The sequence below is a fragment of the Mchenga conophoros genome, linkage group LG2 (assembly GCF_057382185.1).
Source record: "Mchenga conophoros isolate Kocher_MC1m ecotype Shallow Benthic linkage group LG2, M_conophoros_male_GT1.1, whole genome shotgun sequence".
NCBI lineage: Eukaryota > Metazoa > Chordata > Actinopteri > Cichliformes > Cichlidae > Mchenga > Mchenga conophoros.
In genome coordinates, this window is record NC_140527.1 from 38,178,222 (window position 1) to 38,205,871 (window position 27,650).

The 27,650-nt window shown below is 41.2% G+C and overlaps 1 protein-coding gene across 2 annotated transcripts; it reads right to left on the reverse strand.

Annotated features, from left to right (window-relative positions):
- Positions 1–4,492: 4,492 nt before the first annotated feature.
- Positions 4,493–8,107, reverse strand: LOC146582583 (E3 ubiquitin-protein ligase TRIM21-like). 2 transcript variants are annotated; one of them, XM_085245033.1, is made up of 3 exons: positions 7,902–8,107; positions 6,076–7,732; positions 4,493–5,219 (listed from the first exon to the last, which is right to left on the reverse strand). In XM_085245033.1, the coding sequence occupies exon 2, from the start codon at positions 7,728–7,730 to the stop codon at positions 6,096–6,098; it is 1,635 nt and encodes a 544-aa protein (XP_085101159.1). In that variant the 5' UTR covers positions 7,731–7,732; positions 7,902–8,107; the 3' UTR covers positions 4,493–5,219; positions 6,076–6,095. The 2 variants fall into 2 exon arrangements, with proteins under 2 accessions (XP_085101159.1, XP_085101149.1); XM_085245023.1 differs by having other exon boundaries at positions 4,493–7,732.
- Positions 8,108–27,650: the final 19,543 nt, after the last annotated feature.

The following is a 27,650-nucleotide window of genomic DNA, read 5'->3' on the forward strand; positions in this document are numbered from 1 at the left end:
TCAAAAATTTCAAGTCTGTAAAATAAATTGTTATCAGAGAAACTGACTTCATGTTGTGAAGCGGACTCGCTGATTTCATCGAATTTAACTGGCTAAGCAACAAAACGGCAGCATCGTTACTAGAAACATGCTAGCAGGCTAAGCACTGTCAAACATATAGCGCAGCTTATGATCGAGGGCTTCTCTCAATGCTTACACTTACAACTACTATGATGCTGGGAGGAAACAATTAGCAGGGTCCCAGTTGCATCCAGTTATCCTGCACCAGCCCTCTATAGTACTTCTACGTGGCTAACAGTTTACCCAAGCACCTTTTTATTTGAAATGCTTGCCCACCTCGTCCATTTTCAGCTTGTCAACAGACAGTAGCTTGATGGTGTGACAGTGATGGCTGTAGATGGACTTGTTTACTGGAAAAAGGCTCCCTGGAGGAAACAACACTTTATTTTCATAACTCCAGTTTCATTGAAATTGTCTAAGTGCTGTGCTGCTACATGAGCTAGAAGTTGTTCCACAGCATACACTACAAGTGCAGAAAGTTCATGTTTTTTACAGCAGTAACTGAGAGGCTAATAATAACCTAGTCAAAACACAGTGCTGAGCATTATTCCATCAGACTAATGAGTAGGCCCAGTAATGGCAGATCAATGATTACAGATGATTAGTGTTTCCGAGGATGGCCATGACTTCAGTCCCTGTAAGTTGTTGCTGCTTACTAACTTCAAGTCTCTCCCAAAAGGACGGACAGCTAAATAATGAAGGTCTACAATACAACAGCTGGAGCTGTGGATTTACTGGCTTAGAGGGTCTGATTCAGCATGCCTCGGGGTCGTCCAGCCTTAGTCAGAATGTCCTCCGGCTCTCTGAGGACGGCTGATGGAGCACCGACTCATTAACAGCACTGCAGATTTAGTCTTGTTAAGGGACCCTAATGGATAGATTTATCTCATTACATTTGGCACTTCACTGGATACACATACTGTTAGGAAAAGGCATGTGCACCAGCAGAAACACATTTGCACACGTCTACATACACACACGCCTGCGCACACTGTGTAATTGTATTTTTCACCCAGTCCTTCACCAAGGTAGTGTAATGACAGAGCCCAGTATAATCAGAGATTATGCACTGCTCAAAAAAAATAAAGGGAACACTCGATCATCACGTATAACACAAAGTCATTATGTCAAGAACCATAAACCTTTGTGAATCAATTCCAGCCTTCTTTGACGCAAATGAAAGTGACAACAGGAGCTTATGAGAACCAACAACAAGAAGGGACTAGTTTAACAGGTGATAGTCAGAGACTATTGCTCTATCCAGATCTGTCCACTAAAGGACCTCGTGGCATGCTCATGAATTCAGATTCTGAACTGCACAAGTAGGTAGCTGGAGGTAATTTTGCAGGGCTCTGACAGTGTTCCTCCATAAACAAAGGAGCAGATGCAGCTTTTGCAGCTGGGTTGATGCCGTTCAATAGCCATCTCCAGCTTTCTTTGTGTAACAGACCATATCCTGGTCTGGTGTCTTCTCCATGCTCCTCAGACTGTGTTAGGAGACACAGCAAACAGTCTTGTGACAATACGTATAGCCGTGCCATTTCTGAAGAGCTGGACTACCCGTTTACCTTGAATTGGGTGCATCTACCTTTTAACGCTACCAGTAGTGACAAGGACACTGGAAAGAAGCAAACCCAGAGAATAATCAGTCAGTAGGCATGAGGAGAAAGTAATGGTCTGTGGCCACCACCTGCAAAATCATTCCCGTTTTAGGGGGTATCTTTTCGTTCCTTCTTCAGTGCACATGTTGTCACTTTCATTTGCACTAAAAGAGGTGAAATGGATTCACAATGGTTCATTCCTGACTAGAAAGACTGATATTCCTGTGGTTTAACTGACATTGTGTTACTAAGAAACATGGGGAAAACATCAGAAGACTGTTAAAATAGCCTGTCAACCTGAGAGGTCCAAGAGCTACTACACTAAAACTCTGTTATGCTCATTTGACTTAAATAACAAATACATATTATTACAAATAATTATTAGTGTTATAAGTAAGGTACAAATAAATAATATTTGTACCTTAATATTATAATATTTTTCATGATGACACGAGAGGAAAAGCGAGGAGATCAGCAGACTCCCACACAAACAACAGGGATATGTAACAAATTACATCTCAGTGTTTAGCTGTTGCTGAGATATTGCAGTTTGAATTAAAATGAGGGCCTGGCTGACCAACTGACACTGCCATTCCTATTAGTGTAAATATAATCCAGCACAATACATTATGAGACATCAGATGTATCTGTTAATTAAACTCATTTTAAACAATTCAAGCATTTAAGACAAAGGGAGGCACCAGTGTGGTTTCTATTCCAACAATACTGTCAGTTATTGTAGTTGCCAGGGATACATATAAATATAGGTTTTAATACTGGAAAGTAATTAAAATACTGTGAACATGTAGCTTTTCATTATTCATTCTTGCACTTCTCTTCACTATCATCGCTTTTCAAACAATGCAAAACAAAGGCTGCCTCGGGGCCTGGCACAAACTGCTTGAAGTGTTCTTTTTCCATTGGTATCAGCATTTCACAGCCATCCAGGATGGCCGTCTCTCTGCACTGCTGTTGTGGCTGAATAAAAGCAAGTGAACAGAATGAGCAGTTAAAAGCCTGTTGTGTGTGTTTAAAGAAAACTGTGTGTGTGTAGATGTGTGCCAATGTGTTTCTCCTGGTGAAAATTCACTGGATCAATAACAAATACAGTGTGTTCTTGTTCAGCTTCAAAAATTTGATTGTGCCTTTTTTTGCACACTCTCTAGGACTAGTCTTTTAATTTGAAAATGCTGACAGGAACCTGACATTATCTGTTTCTCTTGAATTCTTTTTCTTGGGCATTCAATCAACAGACATATATTAAAGGCAATGGAAACTGGATTACTTCCGTATGCATTTAAAGTGCATCCATCCATCCCAGCTACCATAGTGCAAGACGCTGTGTACACCCTGGACAGGCCACCAGTCTGACGCAGGGCTAACACAGACAGACAGCCACTGGGACTCATATTCACACCTATGGGTAACTTAGATTAACTAATTAACCTAACCCGCACAAACACAGGGAGAACATGCAACCTCCACACAGAAAGGCCCCAGCCAGGTGTCTGCTTGCAGGAGTACCTGTATATGAGATGGTCTGTATATTTTAAACCCAGTGCCCTTTAACCACGAATGGTGTTGCAGTATGTCACGTCATAAGACTTCATTTGCAGTTAACATGTAACTACTGCACTATGGTCTATTCCGTTTCATTTGTTGTTACTAGGCATGTGAAAATATCAGACTTTTTCTTTTGTATCATTTTTTTATTGTTGCATCTATTTATTTTATTCCTGCTGTAATAATGGGAATTTCCAAACTGTAGAATCAATAAAGGCCAGCTTATCTCATCTTCATTTACTGTTGTACTGTTATTAATCATAATCCAGTGGTTACAATTTATAGTTACATACACATACACGCACACTAGAATATGAAGTAGCTGGGAAACATATGTTGGCACATTAAGCACAAGCTCTCTTAATTTTGAAAGCACTTTTGTTTATGCTACTCCATCTTAAATAAAACATCGAAGTATTGTGTCTGGCAGAAAAAAGCTGTGTTTTCAATCCAAGTGATTTTATCATGCAACACGAGCACATTTTGGAAATACCATGCTGTCATTTGGAGCACAGCACAGCTGTGTATGTGATAACTATTAAAATCTTATCCCTGTGTTTGTGAAGCGCAGAATTAACAATATTTGGATTTTTCAAATTACTCCAGGGGAGAAACTTGATGCTACTTTGGAAGTAGTGGCTACAAAATTACTAAGTGTATGATGTGGGAATGTAAAACTGTCAAGAGAGTCTAATTTGTGTTTTCATTCTGCAAAGTGACAGATGCACTTTAATTGCATATTGTAGTAATTCAATTTTCAGTGCTTTTAATATCTGTCAGCAGGATTTAGTTTATATGAATGTTTGTTGAGTGAATGCCTAAAGAAAATGTAAGAGAAACAGATCATAGTGTGCATGCTTTTCACAGATTTCACATATCATATGCAGTACAACTTTAATTTATATATTTTATCTTATTCTCCCAGTTAAATTTACCCTTCATTCTAATTTGTGTTGTACAGTTATTTCATTTTTAACCTTAATTTATATTTTATTCCTTCCTAGTTAAATTTACCCTTTTTAATTTTTCATATTTATTTCCTATCTTATTCATAGCCTTTTCCTTTTTTGTTTTCTTTAGGTCACGAGCAGTTGTCCAAGCATTTCACTACATATCATACTGTGTATGACTGTGTACGTGACAAATAAAATTTGAATTTGAATTACATGTAATATCTAATCATTAAAGGAACGACAAAAGGCAAAAGAATTTAAAGTGACATGTTCAACAACTGTTCAAAAATCAGTCATCAATCAGTCAGTTGATCATTAAATATTTTATATAATGTTTTGGGATCAATTATTAAATGTGTATCAAGTTGGTGCTTCAAGAAATACATAGACATAAAGTTAAAATTCAACATTAACAAGCAGTCAAACAGTCCATCCAGAAGGTGAATTGATTGATCTCTCCTACAGTAAACCTCTTTAGTGGCCAGACTATAGACATTATGGCAACGTAGTATAGAAAATACACATTTATAAACTGTGATTAAAAAACAAACAAACAAGTTTTTAAAGCGATAAGAGAAAACAGACTAATTTATACATTTCATTTGCTCACATTTTACATTTTAAACTCTCTCTAAGCAGCTTTTGCAGAGCTGCACCTTGTGTGTTCTGCTGAAAGTTTACATCTTAATTCACTGACATTAATCGATGGAGAAATTCATTATTATCTAGCATCATGTGAGAGAAACTGACCATCATTTTATTTCAATGGATTTTGTATGCTATTGTTCAATTCAATTCAATTCAATTCAATTTTATTTATATAGCGCCAAATCACAACAAAAGTCGCCTCAAGGCGCTTTATAGATACAGAGAAAAACCCAACAATCATATGACCCCCTATGAGCAAGCACTTTGGCGACAGTGGGAAGGAAAAACTCCCTTTTAACAGGAAGAAACCTCCGGCAGAACCAGGCTCAGGGAGGGGCGGGGCCATCTGCTGTGATTGGTTGGGGTGAGAGAAGGAAGACAGGATAAAGACATGCTGTGGAAGAGAGACAGAGGTTAATAACAGATATGATTCAATGCAGAGAGGTCTGTTAACACATAGTGAGTGAGAAAGGTGACTGGAAAGGAAAAACTCAATGCATCATGGGAATCCCAGGCAGCCTACGTCTATTGCAGCATAACTAAGGGAGGATTCAGGGTCACCTGGTCCAGCCCTAACTATATGCTTTAGCAAAAAGGAAAGTTTGAAGCCTAATCTTGAAAGTAGAGATAGTGTCTGTCTCCTGAATCCAAACTGGAAGCTGGTTCCACAGAAGAGGGGCCTGAAAACTGAAGGCTCTGCCTCCCATTCTACTTTTAAATACTCTAGGAACAACAAGTAGGCCTGCAGAGCGAGAGCGAAGTGCTCTAATAGGGTGATATGGTACTACAAGGTCATTAAGATAAGATGGGGCCTGATTATTTAAGACCTTGTATGTGAGGAGCAGGATTTTGAATTCTGGATTTAACAGGAAGCCAATGAAGGGAAGCCAAAACAGGAGAAAGTCATGTTAAGTCATGACCCCAAAATTCAGATGCAACAGATGTAACATGCCTGAAAAAAATTCTGAACACATTACTTTACAGTACCCCTTACACTGCTACAGCCACTTTGGCTCATAAAGACGATTTATTTAACCCTGAAACATGAAATGCTTCAGAGTATCACTTTTGCACAGAGGGCAGCAGATAGTGAATGTCTTAGGGACTGCATAGACATGAAGTTGTCTGTCTTCCAGGTGACACATTATGACACACAGTGCTGACAGCGATGGAGGGAAGAAACAAAATGACAGGCTGCAGTTTTAGAGCGGGGAAAATAGTGTTGGAATCACTCGCCAAGTCCAACTCACCATGTCAATCCCTTCAAACCTCACTTGTTGTTTCTGACAGGAGTGATGATCAGCGGGGCTGAGTTTTCAGCCCCATTAGTAGCACACGGACTGAAGAAGGGAAAGATCTTCTCTGTGAAGTTACATCCAGTAAAGGAGAAGATGCTAGCCCTCGTGTCCACATCATAAAAGGAAACCTGACCGTCCTCATAATCAACAAACACCCCGATCTTTTCAGGTACCTCCGTCACATGAAGATTTACAGGAGGGTCTGTATTGGCTGTGAACTCGTTTCCCTTTCTCAGCCAAATTGTCCAGTATCCATTCTTTGGACTCAGTCTTATGTCCCCCCTCCTGTTGATGGATTGCTTTGCAACTCCTAAGTCCCACTGTGTTTTGTCTTTTACTTGAACCTCATAGTAAAATCTTCCTGAGGCGAAACCTTCTCTTGCCAAGACATTGTGAACACAATCAAACCTCTCTGGGTTCTTTGGGACACGCCTCCTTTGGGTTCCCCATGTGACTTGCTTCCCATCTTCAGAAATATAGAGATAAGAGTTTGCTGTGTCAGGATCCAGTGTCAGTTCCACAGCGTGCCGCCTGACTTCTTTAAAGTTGGGATCACAGAGCATCCTTATTTCTCTTGTGACTGTTGCCTCCAGCGAGGCCATAACTTCCTGCATTTTAAACGGGTCGCAGCTAAGAGTCACATCAGACCAGTCCTTTACTTGAGGTGGAATGATGGTAAGTGAAAGGTAACGTTCAAGGAATCTGAAGGGGTCGTCTGTGACTGAAATGTTGTCAAGCTGCTGGCTTTTCTGGGTTATTTGCATAATTTCACCGTTCAGTTCATTAATTAAGCCGTCTGCCTCTGCTTGCTTTTTTCTCTGCTTTGTCTCAATTACATCCGCTAGCTCAGCTTGGCCTCTTTTAATGTACTCCACCATAGCAGTCATGACATGTTCACTGCATGACAGTGCCTTCGCTGCATTATTTTTGTTAGCCTCCAGTGAGCGTTCAATTTCCCAAATTTTCTGCTGACGTTCATCGATCATCTTATTTGCGTCTTTTTTTTCTGATTCCAGCTGGTCTTTCCTCATTAGAGCCTCCTCCTCTAGAGTCACTATCTTATGCTGTTTATGGTCCCTGTCTTTGCAGGAATCACAGAGAAACATTTGATCCACGCTGCAAAACAAATCTAAAGGTTCACCGTGATATTTGCAGATCCTGCTCTCCAGGTTTTCAACCGGGTGAATAAGCTTGTGTTTTTTTAAGGCCAAAAGTTTCTGATGAGGCTCGAGATGTATTTGACAATAGGACATCATACACACTAAGCAGGACTGCAGGGCTGGGCGCCTCGCCCCGGTGCAAAGCGTGCAGAGCACATTTCCATTTCCTGATTCTTCTGTGATATTAGCAGACTTTTCTTGAACTGATTTCACGAACTTTGCTGCCATTTCGGCTATGAAATGATTAACCCGAAGCTTTGGTCTGATGTTAAACTCCTCTTTGCACAACGGACATGTTATTAATGGATTTGAGGTGTCCCAGTAGCCTGTGATACAATCAATACAGAAATTGTGCCCACAGGGAGTTGACACCGGTTTACTGAACACACTCAGACAGATGGAACAATGAAAATTCTCCTCAGCTATTAGACTTGCAGGAGAGGCCATGTCTAGAAGGAAAGATAGTGAAAGTCAGTAGAGTTTCAATATTAACTGTGAGATTACCAAGAAATTGTTTGTCTTTAAAATGTTTTCCTAACTATCTGACCACCTGCCTAACCTATAAGACACGACCAAAAGACAAGAAACTTGGAAACTTAAAAAAAATTGCAAAATTACCTGTTGTATCAAGACTTTACTCGACTTCCAGCAGCATAAAAGACCGTTAAAACTGTGCAGCTCTTTTTTTCCTTTTAGTTTCTCTTTCACAGGTCACTCTGAGTCCACTCCCATTTCCTCATCTTCCTGCGACAAGTTAACCCATTGTGCGCACAAATATAGAGAGCATATAAATATATATAAATATATAAATCCCTTGTACTTCTGTTTTTAGTGGTACAAATAATCAGCTTTTATTCTGTTTGGCATACTAGTAAGATATTTAGATAGGTGTGTACTTAGCTATGTGGGCGCATGATGTGGGCGTACGCTGCATGCGTCATCTCTCTCATATCCTGTTTCCGTGTTCACGGTTGTGTATTTGTGAGTCTTTTCTGTGTAGATGTGAGCACATGGTGCAGCTTCAGCAGCTGATAATGAATTCAGTGACTGACTACCAGTGTGCAGTGTAATTAAAAGGGGTTTAGACTGACTAAACAATCAGGAGAATTATGGACACTAGCAAAATGAATGTGAGGTCAGAATGGAGAATGATATATACTGACACACACACACGTACCTATTACGATCGTCTTGAGTCTCGTCTTATTCAAGCCTCGACTCAATGCCCTGACTACCATAAAACATTTAAATGACATTTGAATCATCCAGTGTTTCCTTTGATCGGGGGCTGAGTGAAACTCTAGGACCCAGCACCTTAGCTTCCTCTGCATGATCCAGTGACCAGTTCATCACAGGATGAGAGTCAAAGTCTTTTCCTCCCTTCTTTTGTTTCTTCCCCATTATCCCCATTGCCCCCAAAACCTCCACCTCCCACTTGACTCATGTGGCTCTAACATTGAAGGCATTAATAACAGATCACATGAGCTGAATGTTTGAAGACACAGACCTCCCTATTAGAATTGAATCCCTCTTGCAAGGTGTCTGCCCTGTTTTGAACTCAGTGTAAATCCAAAGTAAAGGCCTTGCCTCTACAGCACACCCTAGAGTCCAAGACAAAAACTGTAATACTGACTTAATGCTGGAGTACTGCTGTGCTATAACAGAACATTACACTAAAAAACAAACAAACTAAAACCATAAATGGTGTATCAAAAAGAAGCTTCCAATTCCAAAAGGCTTTCCTTTTTAAAGTAATGGACAAAGAAGCTGGCAGTAATTGTTAAAATACATGGCAATATATGAAGTGTTAGACACAAAACAGTGTTCACAAGTGCTCAATGTGTCTCCCTCCAGATGCACAGCATATGTTGTAATGGTAACATTTGTGCAATAATTTTGCAGCAATTTGCACAAAATTCTAAGTTTGTTACACCAACAAGCCACAACTTGATTCCAGTCAGCGGGATTTGTAAATCTGATCTATTGCATCATGGCTGCATCAAGCAGCGAGGAGCATAATCTGCTCCATAATCTTTTCCAAATTAGGCTATTGTTGTTTACTTCAATAACACAAAATGGAGTAGTGAGCTGTCCTCAGTGTGTAATCTTAACACTATTTTGAATTTGAAACCACAGATAGGAAAGGTTTAAATAAAATTAAGGCTTTAAGATCACATTGTTTCCATACCCCGCCCCAAAAAGTCACCATAAACCCATTCATATAAAGTAGCACTCTTTTCAAAATAGACCTACTATGACCACCCATGATCAGCTCCATTTTTTTTTATCTTGGACTGGCAGAGTACCTTTTGTGAATCACAGCTCAAAATAAGGCTTATTTAGCTTTTACTGGGCTTTGGTGCAGGCTCTGTGTTCAGCTTTGATGTGAATCAAACCATTTGAACTCCTCTACATTTCAGGCAGCTCTCTTCTCTTTGGCTGTCCTTCACAATCAAAAGACTTGGACAACAGTTTTGCTGTCCTAGCATCTAGAGCTTGGTACCTCAGATGAAAACACTACAGACATCCCCTCACTGACACCGCAGAGAACCAAAACTAGAAAAAAACGGAGCCTGTAGAGTAGTGTGGATCGGCCATTAGGCCACAAAGAAAATGAGCAACTGCCATTCTAACAACACGTTACAGAAAAAAGAAACAGAACAATAGGTAATTTAACAGATTTAAAAAAAAGAGAAATAAAATTTGCCATGTTGTCTATAGGCTTTATGTACAGCAGCAATGCTCAAGAGAGGGAAGAAAGAAGACACTCTATTAACTCCATCATTCTAGTTTGTTTACTGCTTGGTCAGACCTGAGGGTTGTATTATTTTCAACCCCCAGACACAACACTACTGGAGGGAAGATAAATAATTAGTCATGAGATGAGTTTCTCCCTTCATCCATCAGCCTGGGGAACATGGCAACCCTAGGAGAACTGAAGCCAAATGAGAGTCCTCTCCCTGCAGTGTTTTTGTTCCCCAGACACTGTAGCTTTAGATTTACTCTAAGAGAGCGTGACTTTGAAACACTCAAAAGTTTGCAAGGATGACTCCATCTTTGTCAAGGTGTTCACAGATTAAAAGGAGTGCTTTAATCTGAAATAGGGAGACGAAATGCAACTTCATCAGACTGCGCGGAACAGTAGAAACAGTTAAACTGAGTGTAAAATTTACTTATATCTTTTTCGAAGCAATTCCTGCTATTGAAATCTCAGACACTAATGCATTTACTCTTAAACTAACATACCGCACAGAACATTTCTCATCTTCTTTTCCGAGTAATTTGACAGCGAGGAGGATTTTACGGCCTGTCATATAGGAAGCCATGGAGAAACGTGGGACACAAGCTGTTAAGTTCTATTAAAGATCATTAAATGGCACTCTAAAACCAACACTGAGGTCCCACCTGAGTGACACCACAGGAAAACCTGCTGGTAGAGGAATACATTACCTGGAGAATATTTTCAATATGTCAGAGTGTGAGACGTGTCTCTGAGAGGCGAACGTTTTTTGAATTGTATTTGCTCTACTCTCCTGCAGTGAAATCTGACCAGATGTTTTCTTAAACCTCAAGTGGTGCATGGAGATTTAAAGCGTCAAAAAGCATTTTCCACATGTAAAGACTGATAAGCTATTCTATCTAGACTCTTATTCATTAAACGGGTTGTGACTGTTGGAGTTACACCACTATCTAAGATAGCCTCTAAACAACAGAGGAGTTAGGTTCTCTGATAGGCTCCTTCAGCTGTTGAATAATTCATGTGTGCCATTTGCCAGACTCGGAATCCGTGACTGAAATTAGACAAGGACTGAATGATTGAAGATTTAATGAGATAAATATTTCTGATGTTTCAGTGGTCAAACAGTCCTGGTAGTTTGCTGTGTAGGTGGGGCTGAGCACCTACATATTAAATAGATGAAGAAAATGAAAATGTTTGAAAGGGAAGAAGTTGAGATTTGATTTAATTTTTATAGCACCAATTCGCAGTTCACGTTTTATACTATAAGGCAGGGACTGCAAATATTAGACTATACAGGAACTGGAACCACCTATGAGGAAGTGCTTTGCGACAGTGTGAAGAAAACCTCCACTACAAGCAGGCTCAGGGAATATCAGCCATGTGTTATGACCAGTTGGGTGTGAGGGGAAAGAGATGAAAGAGACAGGAGAATAGAGTGCCACAGCTTCATAATTTCTCATGATAAAGGATTTATTCAAAAATAAAAATATATATTTAAACTAAAAATATTACAAATGTAATAGGAGAAATCCTTAATAAATAAATACAGTAAAATACATATTATTATTAATTACATATAAATTACAGAAACCTTGATGACACTATAGATACTACTGTATACCTTCCTGTATAGCTTTAGCCTAATTTTTTGTTGTTTTATATTGCTTAAACTCTACTTATCAAATAACCAAATGATAAAAAATTCCAGTATCCTCATGAAGATCAATAAGTGCAGGTCAAACAACACAGTTTAGTTTAATTTCTGATTTCTTCTCCTTCATTTCTTCTTTCGCTTACCTGCTATTTGATCTCCATTTTTTTCTTTTTCCATACTTGCACCCTTCTGCTTGTTGCGTGGTACCAACCTCTGAAACCCCTCTTCGGTCCATACAACTCTCTTTTTCAGTCACTCTCCACAGCTTCAGCGACATGTAATGACTCTGAGCTGCAGCCTTTCCTTGGCTGTCACAGAGGGGCTTTTAACAAGGTCCTTCACTGCTTTTGCTCTTTCCTCCATACTTTACCATGCTGCCATCACTTCCCCCTCTTTCCCTCTGTAATTTTACCTTTCTCCGAGGGTAAAGTGTACAGGTGCCTGAAGAAATTGGAAGTGGTTAGAGCATTTTCTGCGTCTTAAGTAGAAACCTACATATTTCTTAGCCACCTTCAGGCATTAATGAAGACAGATTGTTTGAATTTGTTTGATCTGCACTCACATAATGAATACAAGGATCTTATATTTTACTTAAAGGTACAGTCAGTCATTTTTGTTTTGCGTTTGTAAATTAAACAAAAATAATATTGGACTAAATATACATGTCAACCTGTGTGTTCTGGTAAACTTGGAATTTATCCATTAAAAATATATAGGAATAGGAACTACTTTCCAGTAGCTTCCATACTGCTCCAATATCTTGAACACAATGATTGAGATGACATTGTTGTTCTGCCAAATCACATTTTATGTGGCTGGCGACTGGCTACATCACCCCTAAAAATAACTATGGTAGTATTAGTAGTAGTAATAATGTATTTTATTGAATAAAGAGGTAATTTCATCAGTGATGTAGATTTAAAGCACAGTTGAACTGAAACATAGCAAACATGCAAACTGTTCTGATCGAAGCAAGGATGTTGCTGTGATTTGCAAAGTGTCTGCATATTTTCATTTGTTCTCTAAATAATGTCAACAAAGTAGCTGATTTAGCCGTAATCACTCAAGACTACCAGCTAATTTTGGCTTCCTGAGCCATTAGTCTGCTGGCACATTGCTGGTTACCAGCAAAGGAGTTACTTTATTATTTTAGGTTGTTATATTTTTCTATTGCTATTCTAGTCGAATTGGGCTTCAGTGTGTATTCACAGTACAGCTCCAGTTCCAGTTGGCAGGAACTCAAAAGGATGCTACATGTCGAAGACCAGCAGCAGCTTGTATTCAGTTTGAATACTGAACAAAATTATTACGGATCAGTTTGTGCCTTTTATTGGTTTGTTAATTCTGTAAAACCAGGCGAGTAAACGGGCAGATGGTGAAGTTAGCTGGAAAAACAATTGATATTTTTTATTTAAAAAGGTGACATGAATTTCATGGGTGCTTTCCAGCAACACACTTAAAAATCTCAATGGATATTCTGAAGATCATATTCACTGAGGTTTGCAAATATGAAAAGAGCTGACTACATTTTGAAGTAGTAGATTCCTTTTATATTAAATGTAAGTCACTGTACGCATGACATTATGACTTGGGGCTAAGCCCCTCTAAGACTTTGAAGCTAGATTTTCAAACATTCTTAGGATTAAACCTTTGTGTTTTATTGTCCAGGAAGGGGTCAATGTAACCAAAGAAGTGGGAAAGTAAAGGACAGAGATGATGCGACTGACATATTAAAATATCATCCTCTTCCTCCTCACCTCAAGTCTCATGTCTCTTGTCTTGAACTGAAGCCAGGGTACTAACAGTCAATTCCCTATTTTGTTATAATTGCTCTTTCTTAGCAGATTAGACAAGCAACCGCACCATCTTCAGACAGCTGACAATGAGCCGTCTAAACCACAACAACTGGTTATAAGCTAATGTTATGTTGGCTAATCTGAGGCTCAGAGATGACGCTTTCCTGATAAACAGATTATATTGTCACATCATATGAGAGTTTATTCAAGAACGTTAGATCCAGTACAAAGTAAGTTTCACTGCACTGGCTAACAGCGGTAAAAACAGCAGCGCTTACTGATAGAAAAGTTCAGGATATTTTAAACAACTCATCTCAGTAGTTGTCTGAAAAGCCTCCGGCTGATCCAGAACAGTGAAGCGAGAGCACTAACTGGGATTATAAAGAAAGACCATATTTGTCCCATTTTAGCTCTGTTTATTCAGAGCTGAATCCAGAATGTGTCTTGTCACATACAAAATCTTGAATAATCAGAGTTATTCGTATCTTAAAGACATTGTGGTACCTTTTTATCCTAGCAGAGCACTTCACTTTAAGACTGCAGGCTTACTTCTGGTTTCCAGAGTTTCAAAGAAGAAAGGAAGGTAGAGCCCAGACACTCTCTCAGCTTTCTTTTTGAATAAAGCGTGTAGTTAGGGCTGGATCAGGTGACCCTCAACCATCCCTTAGTTGAGCACAGCAGGCTCTGGTTGCTGGGCGCTTCCCATAATGCACTGAGCTTTTCTTCCTCACTTACCTCTTTTCACTCCATGTGTGTTTATACACCACTACTGTATTCAGTCATTAGTAAATATTAAATTCTGGCTCCCTCTCTGGTTCTGCTGGAGATTTTCTTCCTGTTAAAAGGGAGTTTTTTGTTCCCACTGTGGTTAAGTGGTTTCTCATGGGTCTGATTGTTGGGGTTTCTTTTTAATATTGTAGGGTTTTTACAGTATAAAACACATCGGGGTGACTGCTGCTGTGAACTGATTTTATATAAATACAAGTGAATTCAATTAAATTGAGCCAGTGCAGGGAAGCCAGAAAGACCACAGCTGACCAGAAAATTAAAAACCATAACCCTTTTACTGTGAGGTGACAATACTCACCATTAAGTAGTGAACTGTTATAAACTGTGGATAATTATGCGTAATGATTGAGTTTAATGATCTTTTTGTGGTCAACTTTTCACGACTGTAATTGCAGGGGAAAGAGGAAAGGACAGATGCCAAAGTAGTTACTTGTAAAACAGCTAAACCTTTCTAAAGAGATTAAGTAATTATTTAATATTTAATTTTGAAGTCCAGCAATATATAAGGAAGGCTTTTGCTCTATTGTTATGTCTTAGACCCGATCATTTATTTTAAAGTAAAAGCTTGAATAAAAAAACCCTTGAGTGATATATTCTTAATTCTGAAATGTCTAACCATATCTGTTTTCCCTTTTCATATTTCTAAATTTGTACAGACATTTATAAATGAGCATTTTTAAGCTACCGGTAATAGAGAGGGGGTATGTATGTTTGTATGCATTTAGAGATAAATGGAGATCTGATGCCCTTGGGCTTGTATTAGTATTCATGACGAACAAGGAAATTAAAGCCAAGTAAATCACCTCAGCCTCCCTGCATTTCAATTATAGACAGCATAAAAGAGGTATTGATCCATAACAGAGAAGACACACGGAGAAGCAGAAAGATTTTTAAATACTCATCAGTCGTCACACTTTCATAAGATTTGGTAAATCTGTTCTTTAATTGATTCCCAGATAGATGTGACAGCCAGCAAGCTTCAGCAGACAAGCGCAACAGTTCAAAGTATTGGTGTGTTAGTGTGAAATACATTCCCTCATGTATTCCTCTGTATCTTTTCTCTAGTAATCATCCTACACTGTTCTCTTAGAAAGTCCCAGAGGTTTCTGATATTCCATCATCTTTAGGAATCAGTAAAGAGGAGGGAGGACGGGCTGGTCAGGTTCACTCAGTGACTCACCTGACTGTGATAAATGTGAGAAAGGCCCAGTTCACACCTAAACCACAGAGTCTCCCCACTCGGACTAACCCCCATCCCTTCCCACTATCCCCCAGGCCCTCTTACAATTGGTTGACCCATGTGTCTCAGAAGCTCCAGAGGTCAGATGTCTGGTAAGATTCTCTAGCTTGATGGAGCGATTACTTTTTTTAATTTCCAAGGAGGGCACAAAATAGGCAAAACTAAGAAATGCGACACAAGTTGGATAAAACTAATCCTAGGCCCTAAAAACCAGGCCTCTCTCCCTATGGCAGCCCAGATAGGCTCCAGGCACTCCGCAACCCTGACTTGGATGAACAGCAGAGGATGAATGGATGGATGGATGGGCAAACAGGTGGAGACATAAAATATGATGAAAATAAGAACAGTGAGACACAGTAATGCAGACATCGAATAAAACTACTATGAGCTGTAAAATTGTGGGCATAAAGCACAAACTCCAGATGTGATGTTTAGTTGTTTTCTGTCTTCTTTTTCCTGGGTTTCTTGTATCCCTATATCATAGGGTTGATGGAGCTGAGCTCTGTGCTCATAGGCTTGTCGTCTCCCCACCTATCCAGTCCTTTATTCACTCTTGTTTTTCTAATATTTTTGTCTATCTCCTAACTTTCCTCTTTGCCATCTGTCTCCTCTCAGTGTCTCTTCTAACGCCAGACGGTCCTTGTGAGAGATGGAGGAGATCACAGAGGATTTCTATTTCTCTGACCCCTGCATGCCCTTCATCTTCCTCTCACAGCTTGATCTATCACACACAAGTGCTTTTTATTGTTATTTGGCAGCTGGCTCTTGGCCCATGGCTTGACTTTTCTCTCTCCACCCCTCTCATTATTGCTGTGTGCTGCTCTGATGGATATAAGCCAGCATATTTTCATTTCCTCTGTACTGTACTACCACTTTTTGGTGTATGTATGACCACACTCCAACTCAAAGCCCGTATTCTTTTAGAAATTGTTGTACAGCTGTTGTCCGATCAGATAATAGCCATTCTTCAACACATTTTGTCTAAAGCACTAAGAAACTGCAGTGTTTTCCCTACTGATGTCTTCTCCTATTGATGTTTTAGAAGTCTGCTTTGTTTATTGAAAGACACTCCGCTTATTCCTTGATGCTCGTCTCAGCTGCCTTTGTCACTGTCTCTCCTTGACCCTTCTGAACAGGAGATATCCACTCTGCTGGAGAAAATGTAATCATCTGCTTGACGAACTTCTCAATGTGAAAGAATTAACTTCTTCTAAAATAAGAACTGGAGGATCTCTCCCTCTTCAATTTGTCTTGTGATCTCCTTCCACTGTTTTTCTGCTGTAATGACCATATTGTACACAGAGCTATATTCAACACCTAGGTTTTATAAGATAAACACCCCATAATTTTCTCTCCCTACCAGCTTGATTAGTTAAGAAGATTAAATATAAAGTATTTATAATTAATGACACACGTGTAATGGTACATAAATCAGAGTAATGCAGAAGCTTTTAGTGCTATATACGTTCAGTCCATATAACCTTTTAATTATTTAGTAAATATTAATCAATAACAAAGAAAGGTAGAGGTGATCATTTTGAATTTTAATTTAACCCTGACTATATAAAGTTTTAATTAAAACTGACTGATGTATGTTTTCCTACATAAACAGGTTTTAATTTAGTGTTTCTAAATGTGTTATACAAGACGATTTGTCCTACTCAAATTCAAATTCAAATTCAAATTTTTTATTTGTCACGTACACAGTCATACACAGTACGATATGTAGTGAAATGCTTGGACAACTGCTCGTGACCTAAAGAAAACAAAAAAGGAAAAGGCTATGAATAAGATAGGAAATAAATATGAAAAATTAAAAAGGGTAAATTTAACTAGGAAGGAATAAAATATAAATTAAGGTTAAAAATGAAATAACTGTACAACACAAATTAGAATGAAGGGTAAATTTAACTGGGAGAATAAGATAAAATATATAAATTAAAGTTGAAAATAAAATAACTGTACAACAAAATACACAATATAGAACTATATAAGAATGTATGAAGAAATCTAAATATAAATAAATATATACACAATAACAGCAGCTGTACAAGTATTAACCGGAAATGAAGAATATAGTGACCAGTGTTGTGCAAAACCAAAGTCCAGAAAGTCCAGTGTGTGTGTAAGAACCATATGTGTGGGTCAGTACTGTGTGGTGGTGTGATTGAGAGACCGTATCGCCTGCGGGAAGAAGCTCCTCCTCAGTCTCTCTGTGTTGGTCTTCAGGGAGCGGAATCGCTTTCCTGACCTCAGCAGAGAGAACAGTCTGTTGTTGGGATGGCTGAGGTCCTTCACCATCTTCCTGGCCTTGGTCCAGCACCGCCTGCTGTAGATTGAGTGCAGGTCAGGGAGCTCGGAGCGGATGGTGCGCTCAGCTGACCGCACAACCCTCTGTAGAGCTCGTCTGTCCTGCATGGTGCTGTTCCCGAACCAGGTTAAGATGTTTCCCGCCAGGATGCTCTCTATGGTGCACGAGTAAAAGTTCCTGAGCACCTTGGAGGGCAGTTGGAAGTCTCTCAAGCGTCTGAGGTGGTAGAGACGCTGTCGGGCCTTTTTCACCACGGTGTTGATGTGACAGGACCATGACAGGTCCTGCGTGATGTGAACTCCGAGGTATTTGAAGCTGTCCACTCTCTCCACTGGGCACTCGTTGATGACGGGGGTCTGGTAGTTCCTCTCCTGCTTAGTGCTGAAGTCCACTATCAGCTCCTTTGTCTTACTGACGTTTAGAAGGAGGTTGTTCCTCTGGCACCAGTTCTCCAGATTCCTAATCTCCTTCAGGTAGGCCGTCTCGTTGTTATCAGAGATCAGGCCCACCACGACGGTGTCGTCAGCAAACTTGATGATGGTGGTGGAGCTGGTAGTGGCCACACAGTCATATGTGTACAAAGAGTACAGCAGGGGGCTCAGAACACACCCCTGGGGGGCTCCAGTGCTGAGAGTGGTGGAGGCTGAGACATGTCCGCCCATCCTTACTGCCTGTGGTCTGCCAGTTAGGAAGTTGGAGATCCACTGACACATAGATGAGCTGAGTCCCAGATGCTCCAGCTTGGTGGTGAGTGTGGAGGGAATTATGGTGTTAAATGCAGAGCTGTAGTCTATGAAGAGCATTTTAACATAATTCCCCCTTCTAGTGTCCAAGTGAGTGAGTGATGTGTGGAGGAGATGAGAGATGGCATCGTCTGTGGAACGATTTGGACGGTAAGCGAACTGTAGTGGGTCCAGTGTGTCTGGTAGTGAAGAAATGATGAAGTCTCTGACCAGGCGTTCAAAGCACTTCATCACTACTGAGGTGAGGGCTACAGGGCGATAGTCATTGAGAGAAGCAGGGTGGGGTTTCTTCGGGACAGGAACAATGATGGACTCTTTGAAGCATGTGGGGATCACCGACTGAGATAAAGAGATGTTGAATATCTCAGTGAACACAGGAGCTAGCTGGTATGCGCAGTCTCTGAGGATACGACCTGGGATGCCGTCTGGTCCTGCTGCTTTCCTGGTGTTCACTCTCTTGAAGGCTCTCCTTACTTCATGCTCGGAGATGACGAGCACGTTTCCGGTGCTGGCAGTATCTTCCTGTCTGCAGCCGTTAGCGCCGCTAACACTAGCATTGTTGGAGTCCTTAGCTGCAGCCTCGAAGCGAGCATAGAAAGTGTTCAGCTCGTCTGCCAGAGTCACGGCCGCGTTCGTCATACCGGTTGTTGGTGCTTTATAGTCCGTTATTGTCCTTAGTCCCCGCCACAGGCTCCTAGAGTCACTCTGTTGGAGTTGTGACTCTAGTTTCCTCCCGTAGCGCTGCTTCGCCTCTTTCACCGCCCTCCGCCCGTTATATGACGTTATATGACGCGGCTTTGTACGGGTCCATGTCCCCCGTCATGAGTCCCGTGTTGTAGGCAGCGGTGCGGGATCTCAGAGCGTTGCGGATGGTTTTATCCACCCACGGCTTCTGGTTGGGAAACGTTGTGATAGTCTTTGTCTCCACGGTATCATCCGCTAGTTTCCCGATGAATCCCACAACCGCTTCCGTAAACACGTTGACGTCATCGTCGGAGCTGTTTCTGAACATGCCCCAGTCTGCGTCATCGAGTGCGTCCTGTAACGCGGCCACCGATTGATCCGTCCAGCGCGCGACCTTCCTCTGAACCGGAACTTCCTGTTTTAGCCTTTGTTTGTATTTTGGCATGAGGAATATGGCGGCGTGATCAGATTTGCCAAACGGGGGGCGGGATTGTGCCTTGTAGCCGTCCTTGACCGTAGTGTAGCAGTGGTCCAGTGTCCTTTCACCCCTGGTGGGGCAGGTGATGTGTTGATAAAAGTTCGGCGCTGCGCGTTTGAGGTTGGCGCTATTAAAGTCCCCCGTCACAATAAGCGCAGCGTCCCGGTGTTGTGTCTGGTGCTGTGTGAGTGCCTCATGCAGCTCGCATAAGGCGGTGACCGTGTCCGCTTGTGGTGGAATATAAACGGCACTTACAATGACCGATGTAAATTCCCGAGGTAGATAAAAAGGACGACACATGATGGACAGTAGTTCCAGATTTGGTGTGCAGGAGCGTGTGAGAGGAACAACGTTCGCACTGTTGCACCAGTTGTTGTTCACCATTAAACACACGCCGCCTCCCCTTGACTTCCCCGAGTCCCGTGTCCTGTCCATGCGGTGAACCGAGAAGAACTCGGCCGGCTGGATGGCGTGGTCCGGCACCGCTGGGTTCAGCCATGTCTCGGTGAAGCAGAGGAGATTGCAGTCCCGAATGTCTCTCTGGAACTTTATCCTGGCCCTGAGGTCGTCAAGCTTGTTCTCCAGTGACTGGACGTTGGCGAGCAGGATGCTAGGCAGAGGTGTGCGGTGTGCACGAGCTCTCAGCCTGTTCCTGACGCCGGCTCGCTTCCCTCTAGGCCGCCGCCGCTTCCCTTTGTTCTCCCTCGAGATCTCACTCGGCCAGCTCGGATCCGGAGTTAAAAACTTCGAATTGTGAGTACATTGTATACCAATAGAAACAAGAGTGTCACTGTCATACCTAATGTACCCAATGGTGGTGATTTTGCCGATTTAGAAACGCTGAAAACTAACTTAAAAAACAAAGACAAAGAAAAAGTGGTCGGAGCAGTCGTGACGGCAGCCGACCTCACCGGCGCCATCTTATGATCTCTCTTACACAGAGGAGGTGGATGATGTCAGACTGTACAATTATCTGTGGTTAATTTAACGGGCAACAAGTCCTGTCTTTTAGAAAGGTCAGTTAATATTGTATGGGTTATGAATATTGCAGGTCATTGTATGGTTGCTGTAGTTGCATCAATTTAAGACTTGTAAAAATACCCCCAAATTGTGTTAATGGTTTTATTTTTCCTCCAGGAAAGATGCCTGTTTTAATCTGAGCTCACTACAATGGATGATTAGACGGTTATTTTTTAAAGCCTTTATCAAGGAGCTTTTTTATAACTCATCTTTCCCAGATGCCTCCTGCATCTACACATTTCACACAACATGTCCTGTAGCATCAGTGCCCAGCCATGGCTTTATTTGTCATTGAGAGATTTTACAGATTTTTTTCTGTTTATACATGATGTCATAAGTGCATCAGATTTAGCAGAAAAGCCTAATTTTCATGTGTAGTCCCTAGGCAGGTTGATGGAACAACCAGCAGAAACATACGGATGTAAAATATAAAAACGTCATCCTAAACAAACAAATCAGTGTTGTGCTAAATTATGTCCACATAATTCATTGTGGACAAAATGAAATAAATATATACATTAAAAAAAACAATAAGGCAGCTTTGATGTATATATTTCTCAAAACTGGAGGGAATTAATTCTCAAAATGCTCAAAAGTGCTTTTCCATAACGATATGGAACAATTATAACACATCAAAAGATGACTTAGAGATAAATTCCCACATTCCCAAAGCACAGACAGAGCAACCGTGTTTAAAACTGTACAAATTGAGTTAAAATCATTGTATATAATTACATTTTTTTTGGTTTGCACTAAAATCATTCCCACCACCACACCCCCGCCTATTCTGTTCATCAATTCTCTTGTCCTGTTTTCTATGTTGTATGTGAATGGCCTGTGTTATTGCTGTTCTGTTTTTCCAAATAGTTTGAAAAATGCATTTCACAGTATTTGCTGCCTTCTTAGGAAGCATGAAAGTACATAAAAATGAAAATCGATGTTGTTATATTGTAGGTGCTTGTTTTTTTTGTTTTGTTGTTTTTTTTATCTCCAGCACTGAACTTTCATATGTGTTATTATAGAGTAAAATCAGTCATAATTTTGCTTGTGAGTTTTCCCTTTCCGGTGAATGTTGTCAAGTAGAATCAGCTATCTATATTTGCACCCAAAATGCCATAAAATGCTGCCTTTAGTTTAGCAGCTATAAAGCAGGTCTACAAAATCCTAAAGTGAAGATACAGGAGGAATGAGCGGCAAACAAAGAAGACCCCAATTTACTAGCATACCAATTTGCACTGCTATCACAGTATCAAAGGTGTTAACCAAATATAGTAGTTAATTTTTACCACGCAAATTATGGGCATGACAGCAATTTCACAAATTATTCAAGTTCTGAAGTCTAGTATAAATCCGGTAGTGTTTGAGAGTGCGGCGTGTAGTCACGAACCTCCTGACTTCTTGTTTCTAAAAAAATACGCACCATTTCAGTTGAATTAAGGATGATGGCAGAAGCTCGACAAGACATTTGCTGGAATAGGAGTTGCAGATAGTTGCTAGAGGTTGTGAGTAGTTACAAGGAAAGTGATTATTAAAGGCCCAGCCATGCAGGTCTACAGATCAGTCAGAAAAACAGCATATTACTGCAGTCGTAGTTTAAATGGAAGTGACATACTTTTCTACAAACACTACCAGCCGCTCTTTGAGATGTAGTAAAAAATATAAAAATTGCAACCCAACTCAGAAATGAAGACTGTTCTTCTTCAAAGTAAAAGCTGCACCTTTTGAAACATATTGGATGTACTGCTGAGATGCAACTTTTACTTTGAAAGTGAACCCTCTCCATTTCCAGTTTGTGTTGCTCTTTCATTTTTTTTTCTACTACAGCCAAGATAGTAACTGGAGAATATTTGCAGACAAATATTAATAAATATTATTACAGGCAACTGTAGCAACCTTCTAGCAACCAACGCAATCGCTAGGAGGTTTTTGGTGCAGCACCTTCTTTGCATTTCTCTCCATTTCTTCCAGCAAAAGCCAGCTACTGTAGAAACACATTTTCCCCTAGCAACCTGTGGTTGTATCACATCCAATATGACCGTATGAACTAAAAAGATATTGAAAGCCCTATTCTCAAATTATTTGTACAGTAACAAAGATAATTACCACATTATGTCTGTTTCTCTTCATGTGATGCATTCATTTCTCACCATGTGGTTATTAGCCTCAGTCTTAATGTTAATATTAATAACAGGTTTCCATATAAACTGTAGCAGACTGTTTGAAAAGAGTAAAATATTCCTTATTGAATCTTACTGAATCATCGCTTCATCCTTCAAGATTTCCTCTGAGGGATTTTAGCTTGATGTATTTAAGGCACTTAAATGAGTCAAGAGTCAAAAACGGCCATGAGTGTCTACTAATTATTTGTACTTATAGACTCTGAATCTATTACAGTTATGTCTGTTGCCTGCTCTCATCTTGCTATTAATGATCTTCTCCTCTTGTCACTTCTGCACACCATTAGCCAAAGCTCCAATCAACCAGGAAAAAGAAAGTCCACTTAAAAACAACAGCAAGAAAACACTACGACCTTGATTTAGACGGGCTTAATACAGAACACAGCTGAGTGCAGCTACATATCTCGTGGTGTATAACTCTGTCTTGAATGATGATGATGGACTATTGAGATGAATGGACTGCTGCTCTTTGATGGGCCCTGTAGTGGTTTGACACGTTTTTTGCATCATCTAGTAACTTTTGTGTCAGGGCAGTGTGCTGAATTTCTCCATCAAGTCTGATGACACATGACAGTCCCTGACATGTCTGACTCGGCTGATTAACAATTGTGTGTGATCATGTGTGCTGCTGTTACCTTCTGGGCTCACGAAGTGCCACTCACTCTTTTTTCCAACCTCTGTCAGTATTGGCTACAGCAGCTCCCCTAACTTTATCTTTGTGTGTTAATACAGGTAATTTTGAAATCTTTACCTATAAAGTATACATAAAACCAAATACCTTTAAGAAGAAAAATAAACAAGCTACCAACAAGCGTTTGATTTGATATTGCTATTTTCATTTCACACACTGTTAGTGTAGCTCAAGGCACAAAAATAAATCCTGTCTTGACACATCTCAGGAAGTTCCATTTTCTAGGTTACCGGGGTGACAACGCCATCAAGCAGTTTTCCACTTATTGTCACGACTTCTAGAGGTCTGTTACTTTATCTGCATTGTGCTCTGTGGTCCGAGTGAATGATAGCACGCAGGTACAGAATGGCACGCTAGCCATAAAGTGAGTAATCTCTTGTGTAAAAGGGAAACTTTGCACTGAGGCTTTATCTGTGAAACTTCAGTGACTTGGAAGTTTTCCTGTGAAAAAGATGCCATTTCTTTTTCTGGTAGATCGATTGCAGACCACCCATTATGTGGAAAACAGATCCATTACATTGCAACCCCCTGCACAGTGCTTATTGATGAAGATGTCTGTTAAATGTATGAAGCTGTCTATCACATGCATTATGTGACTATGGAGACGCAGTTCAACCACTCACTAAATACTCATCGTGGACCACCTGTCATGTATTGCTAGACATGTTTAAACCTCTTCATATGCCAGCTCTTTTATGGGGCTACTTGCTCTACTTGTGTTGTCACTCAATAGCCTTGTATTTGTCTTGTCTGTTTTTTTCTTTGCTCTCAAACTTGTGTATCTGTCTCTCTGGTAGGTGAAAAACCAGGAGATGGACGATACAGCTCGAGTAAATATATCAGACATTCATGTTGCCTTGTAGTGTTGCCTTGTTTCCGTCCTGTGAAGTTGCAGAATAAAGACAACAGTTAAAGTAATTTATGCCAAGGTCTTGCACAGCCTTTCAACACATCATTCTGCAATGTTACCTTCAGGTTTGACAGTAAAGGATGTGGTATACTCCAGATGATCTAAATTCTCCCAGGTATTGTACTTTTATCCATTGACAAATGAAAAAAAAAATTGTGCTGCTCTGAGCCTTGATGAAGCAATATTGCACGAAAATGAGGAAGTTATTTCACTGAAATATTTGTGACTTTGACTATAAAAAGACTAACATAGTTCAAGTTCAAGTTCAACTTTATTGTCACTTCAACCATATACAGTTTAAAAATACACAGTGAGGCGAAACAACGTTCCTCCAGGAACCAAGGTGCTACAAGACAAGTTAGTGCAAAAAAAATAATAATATATAATATATCTAGTAATAATATTGTGCAAAAGAGCATTTACAGGTTGGTGTGTGCGATGGTTTGGTGGTGTAGGTCAGTGTGTTTGCGCTTGTGTTGGTTAGTCAGTCCAGTCTCAATGTTTTGAGGTATTTGAGTTAAGCTGAGTGATAATGTTAGTGTATGTGTGTGTGTGCGTGTTTATCAGTCAGTCCCTTTTTGCTGAGGAGACGGATGGCTTGTGGAAAAAAGCTGTTGCACAGTCTGGATGTGCGTGCCCGAATGCTTCGGTACCTTTTTCCAGATGGCAGGAGTGTAAAGAGTGTGTGAGAGGGGTGTGTCCGATCAGCCACAATGCTGGTGGCTTTGCGAATGCAGCGTGAGGTGTAGATGTCCTCAATAGAGGGTAGAGAGACCCCGATGATCTTCTCTGCTGTTCCCACTATCCGCTGTAGGGTCTTGCGGTCTGATATGGCACAGCTCCCAAACCAGACAGTGATGCAGCCGCTCAGGATGCTCTCAATAGTTCCTCTATAGAAGGTGGTCAGGATCGGTGGTGGAAGCCGGGCCTTTCTCAGTCTTCTCAGAAAGAAGAGACGCTGTTGGGCTTTCTTGTGCAGGGAGCTGGTGTTGAGGGACCAGCCGAGGTCCTTCTCCAGGTGTACGCCCAGGAATTTGGTGCTGTCAACGATCTCCACAGAGGAGCCGTTGATGCTCAGCGGTGAGTGGTCGCCTCGTGTCCTCCTAAAGTCAACAACCATCTCTTTTGTCTTGTCAACATTCAGAGACAGGTTGTTGTCCTTACACCAGTCCGTTAGTCTCTGCACTTCCTCTCTGTACGCTGACTCGTCGTTCTTGCTAATGAGACCCACCACGGTCGTGTCATCAGCGAATTTAATGATGTGATTTGAACTGTGTGTTGCTACACAGTCATGAGTCAGCAGTGTGAACAGCAGAGGACTGAGCACACAGCCTTGTGGGGCCCCAGTGCTCAGTGTGGTGGTGCTGGAGGTGCAGTTCCCGATCCGTACTGACTGAGGCCTTCCGGTCAGAAAGTCCAGGATCCAGTTGCAGAGGGAGGTGTTCAGGCCCAACAGGCTCAGCTTTCCGATCAGTTGTTGGGGGATGATCGTGTTAAATGCTGAGCTGAAATCTATGTACAGCATTCGGACGTGTGAGTCCTTCTTGTCCAAGTGTGTCAGGGCAAGATGGAGTGCAGTGGAGATGGCGTCGTCCGTTGAGCGGTTATGGCGGTATGCAAATTGCATTGGGTCCAGTGAGGGGGGCAGCAGGGTCTTGATGTGTCTCATGACGAGCCGTTCGAAGCACTTCATGATGGTGGGTGTAAGTGCGATAGGGCGGTAGTCATTGAGACAGGACACAGAAGACTTCTTGGGCACGGGGACGATGGTGGTGGCCTTGAAGCACGTGGGAACGACGGCACTGCTCAGAGAGATGTTGAAGATGTCGGTGAGAACATTTGCCAGCTGATCAGCACATTCTCTGAGCACTCTGCCTGGGATGTTGTCTGGTCCAGCAGCTTTACGTGGATTGACTCTGCGTAGAGTTTTCCTCACCTCAGCTGTAGTGAGACACAGGACCTGGTCGTTCGGAAGAGGGGTGGTCTTCCTCGCCGCCACGTCGTTCTGCCTGTCAAACCGAGCATAGAAGTTGTTAAGCACATCTGGGAGGGAGCCGTCACTGTCACAGGCAGGTGGTGTCGTCCTGTAGTTAGCGATGGCTTGTAAGCCCTGCCACATGCGTCGTGTGTCGCCGCTGTCCTTGAAGTGGTTGTGGATTCTCTGGGCGTGTGCGCGCTTCGCCTCTCTGATGGCCCGAGAAAGTTCAGCCCTCGCTCTTCTAAGCGCCACCTTATCTCCCTCTTTGAAGGCAGAGTCTCGGGTCCTTAGAAGTGCACGCACTTCCGCAGTAATCCACGGTTTCTGGTTGGGTCGTGAGATGATGATCTTGGAGACAGTGACGTCATCGGTGCACTTGTTGATATAGCTGGACACTGATGATGTGTACTCCTCCAAGTCAGTGAAGTCGCCGTAAGTTGCAGCCTCTCTAAACATGTTCCAGTCAGTGCTCTCAAAACAGTCCTGAAGAGCAGAGATGGCTCCTGCTGGCCAGGTTTTCACCTGCTTCAGAACCGGTTTTGATCGCCTGACGAGTGGTTTGTATGCTGGAATTAGCATAACAGAGATGTGGTCTGAGTAGCCGAGGAAACCCCCCACTGAGAATTATCCATTTCAGTATGCATTTTGGGTTAAAGCTGAATACATGTCACATTAAACCTTTGTCATATAGCTAAATCTGTTTCCCTCTTAAAGCTATGATGGACCTACTGCTCTACTATATATTTCTATCACAGCTTTGCCACAGACATATTTCAAAACCGCTATTTTTGGAATATTTCCATTGTACCACAGCTTTTTTACTCTGTAAGGCACCCTGCTGACAAATGGTTACTTTTACAAGAAACAAAGCATTACCGGTAAGTTGAGCAGACAAACAAACTTTGTGTTTTACAAAAACAAGTTTAATTAAAAAAGTCTGAACTTTTGTTTTCAAGTATGACAACTTGTCAGTTCAGTCCGTTGTTGATCGCGTCTGCAGGAGACCTAACCACTGAACCATATTTGTGCATGCACATTAATAAGAGTCTCACTCTTGAAGGAGTTGTTTGAGCCTTTTCACGCTGTAAGTCCAGCTTTTTGCTGTGGTTGGTCAGCTGTGTAAAGTCAAATCAAATAATACAAACTCCCACATATT

Coding starts and splice junctions, on each gene's coding strand:
- LOC146582583 (XM_085245033.1), bottom strand. CDS start 7,730: ATGGCCTCTCCTGCAAGTCTAATAGCTGAGGAGAATTTTCATTGTTCC.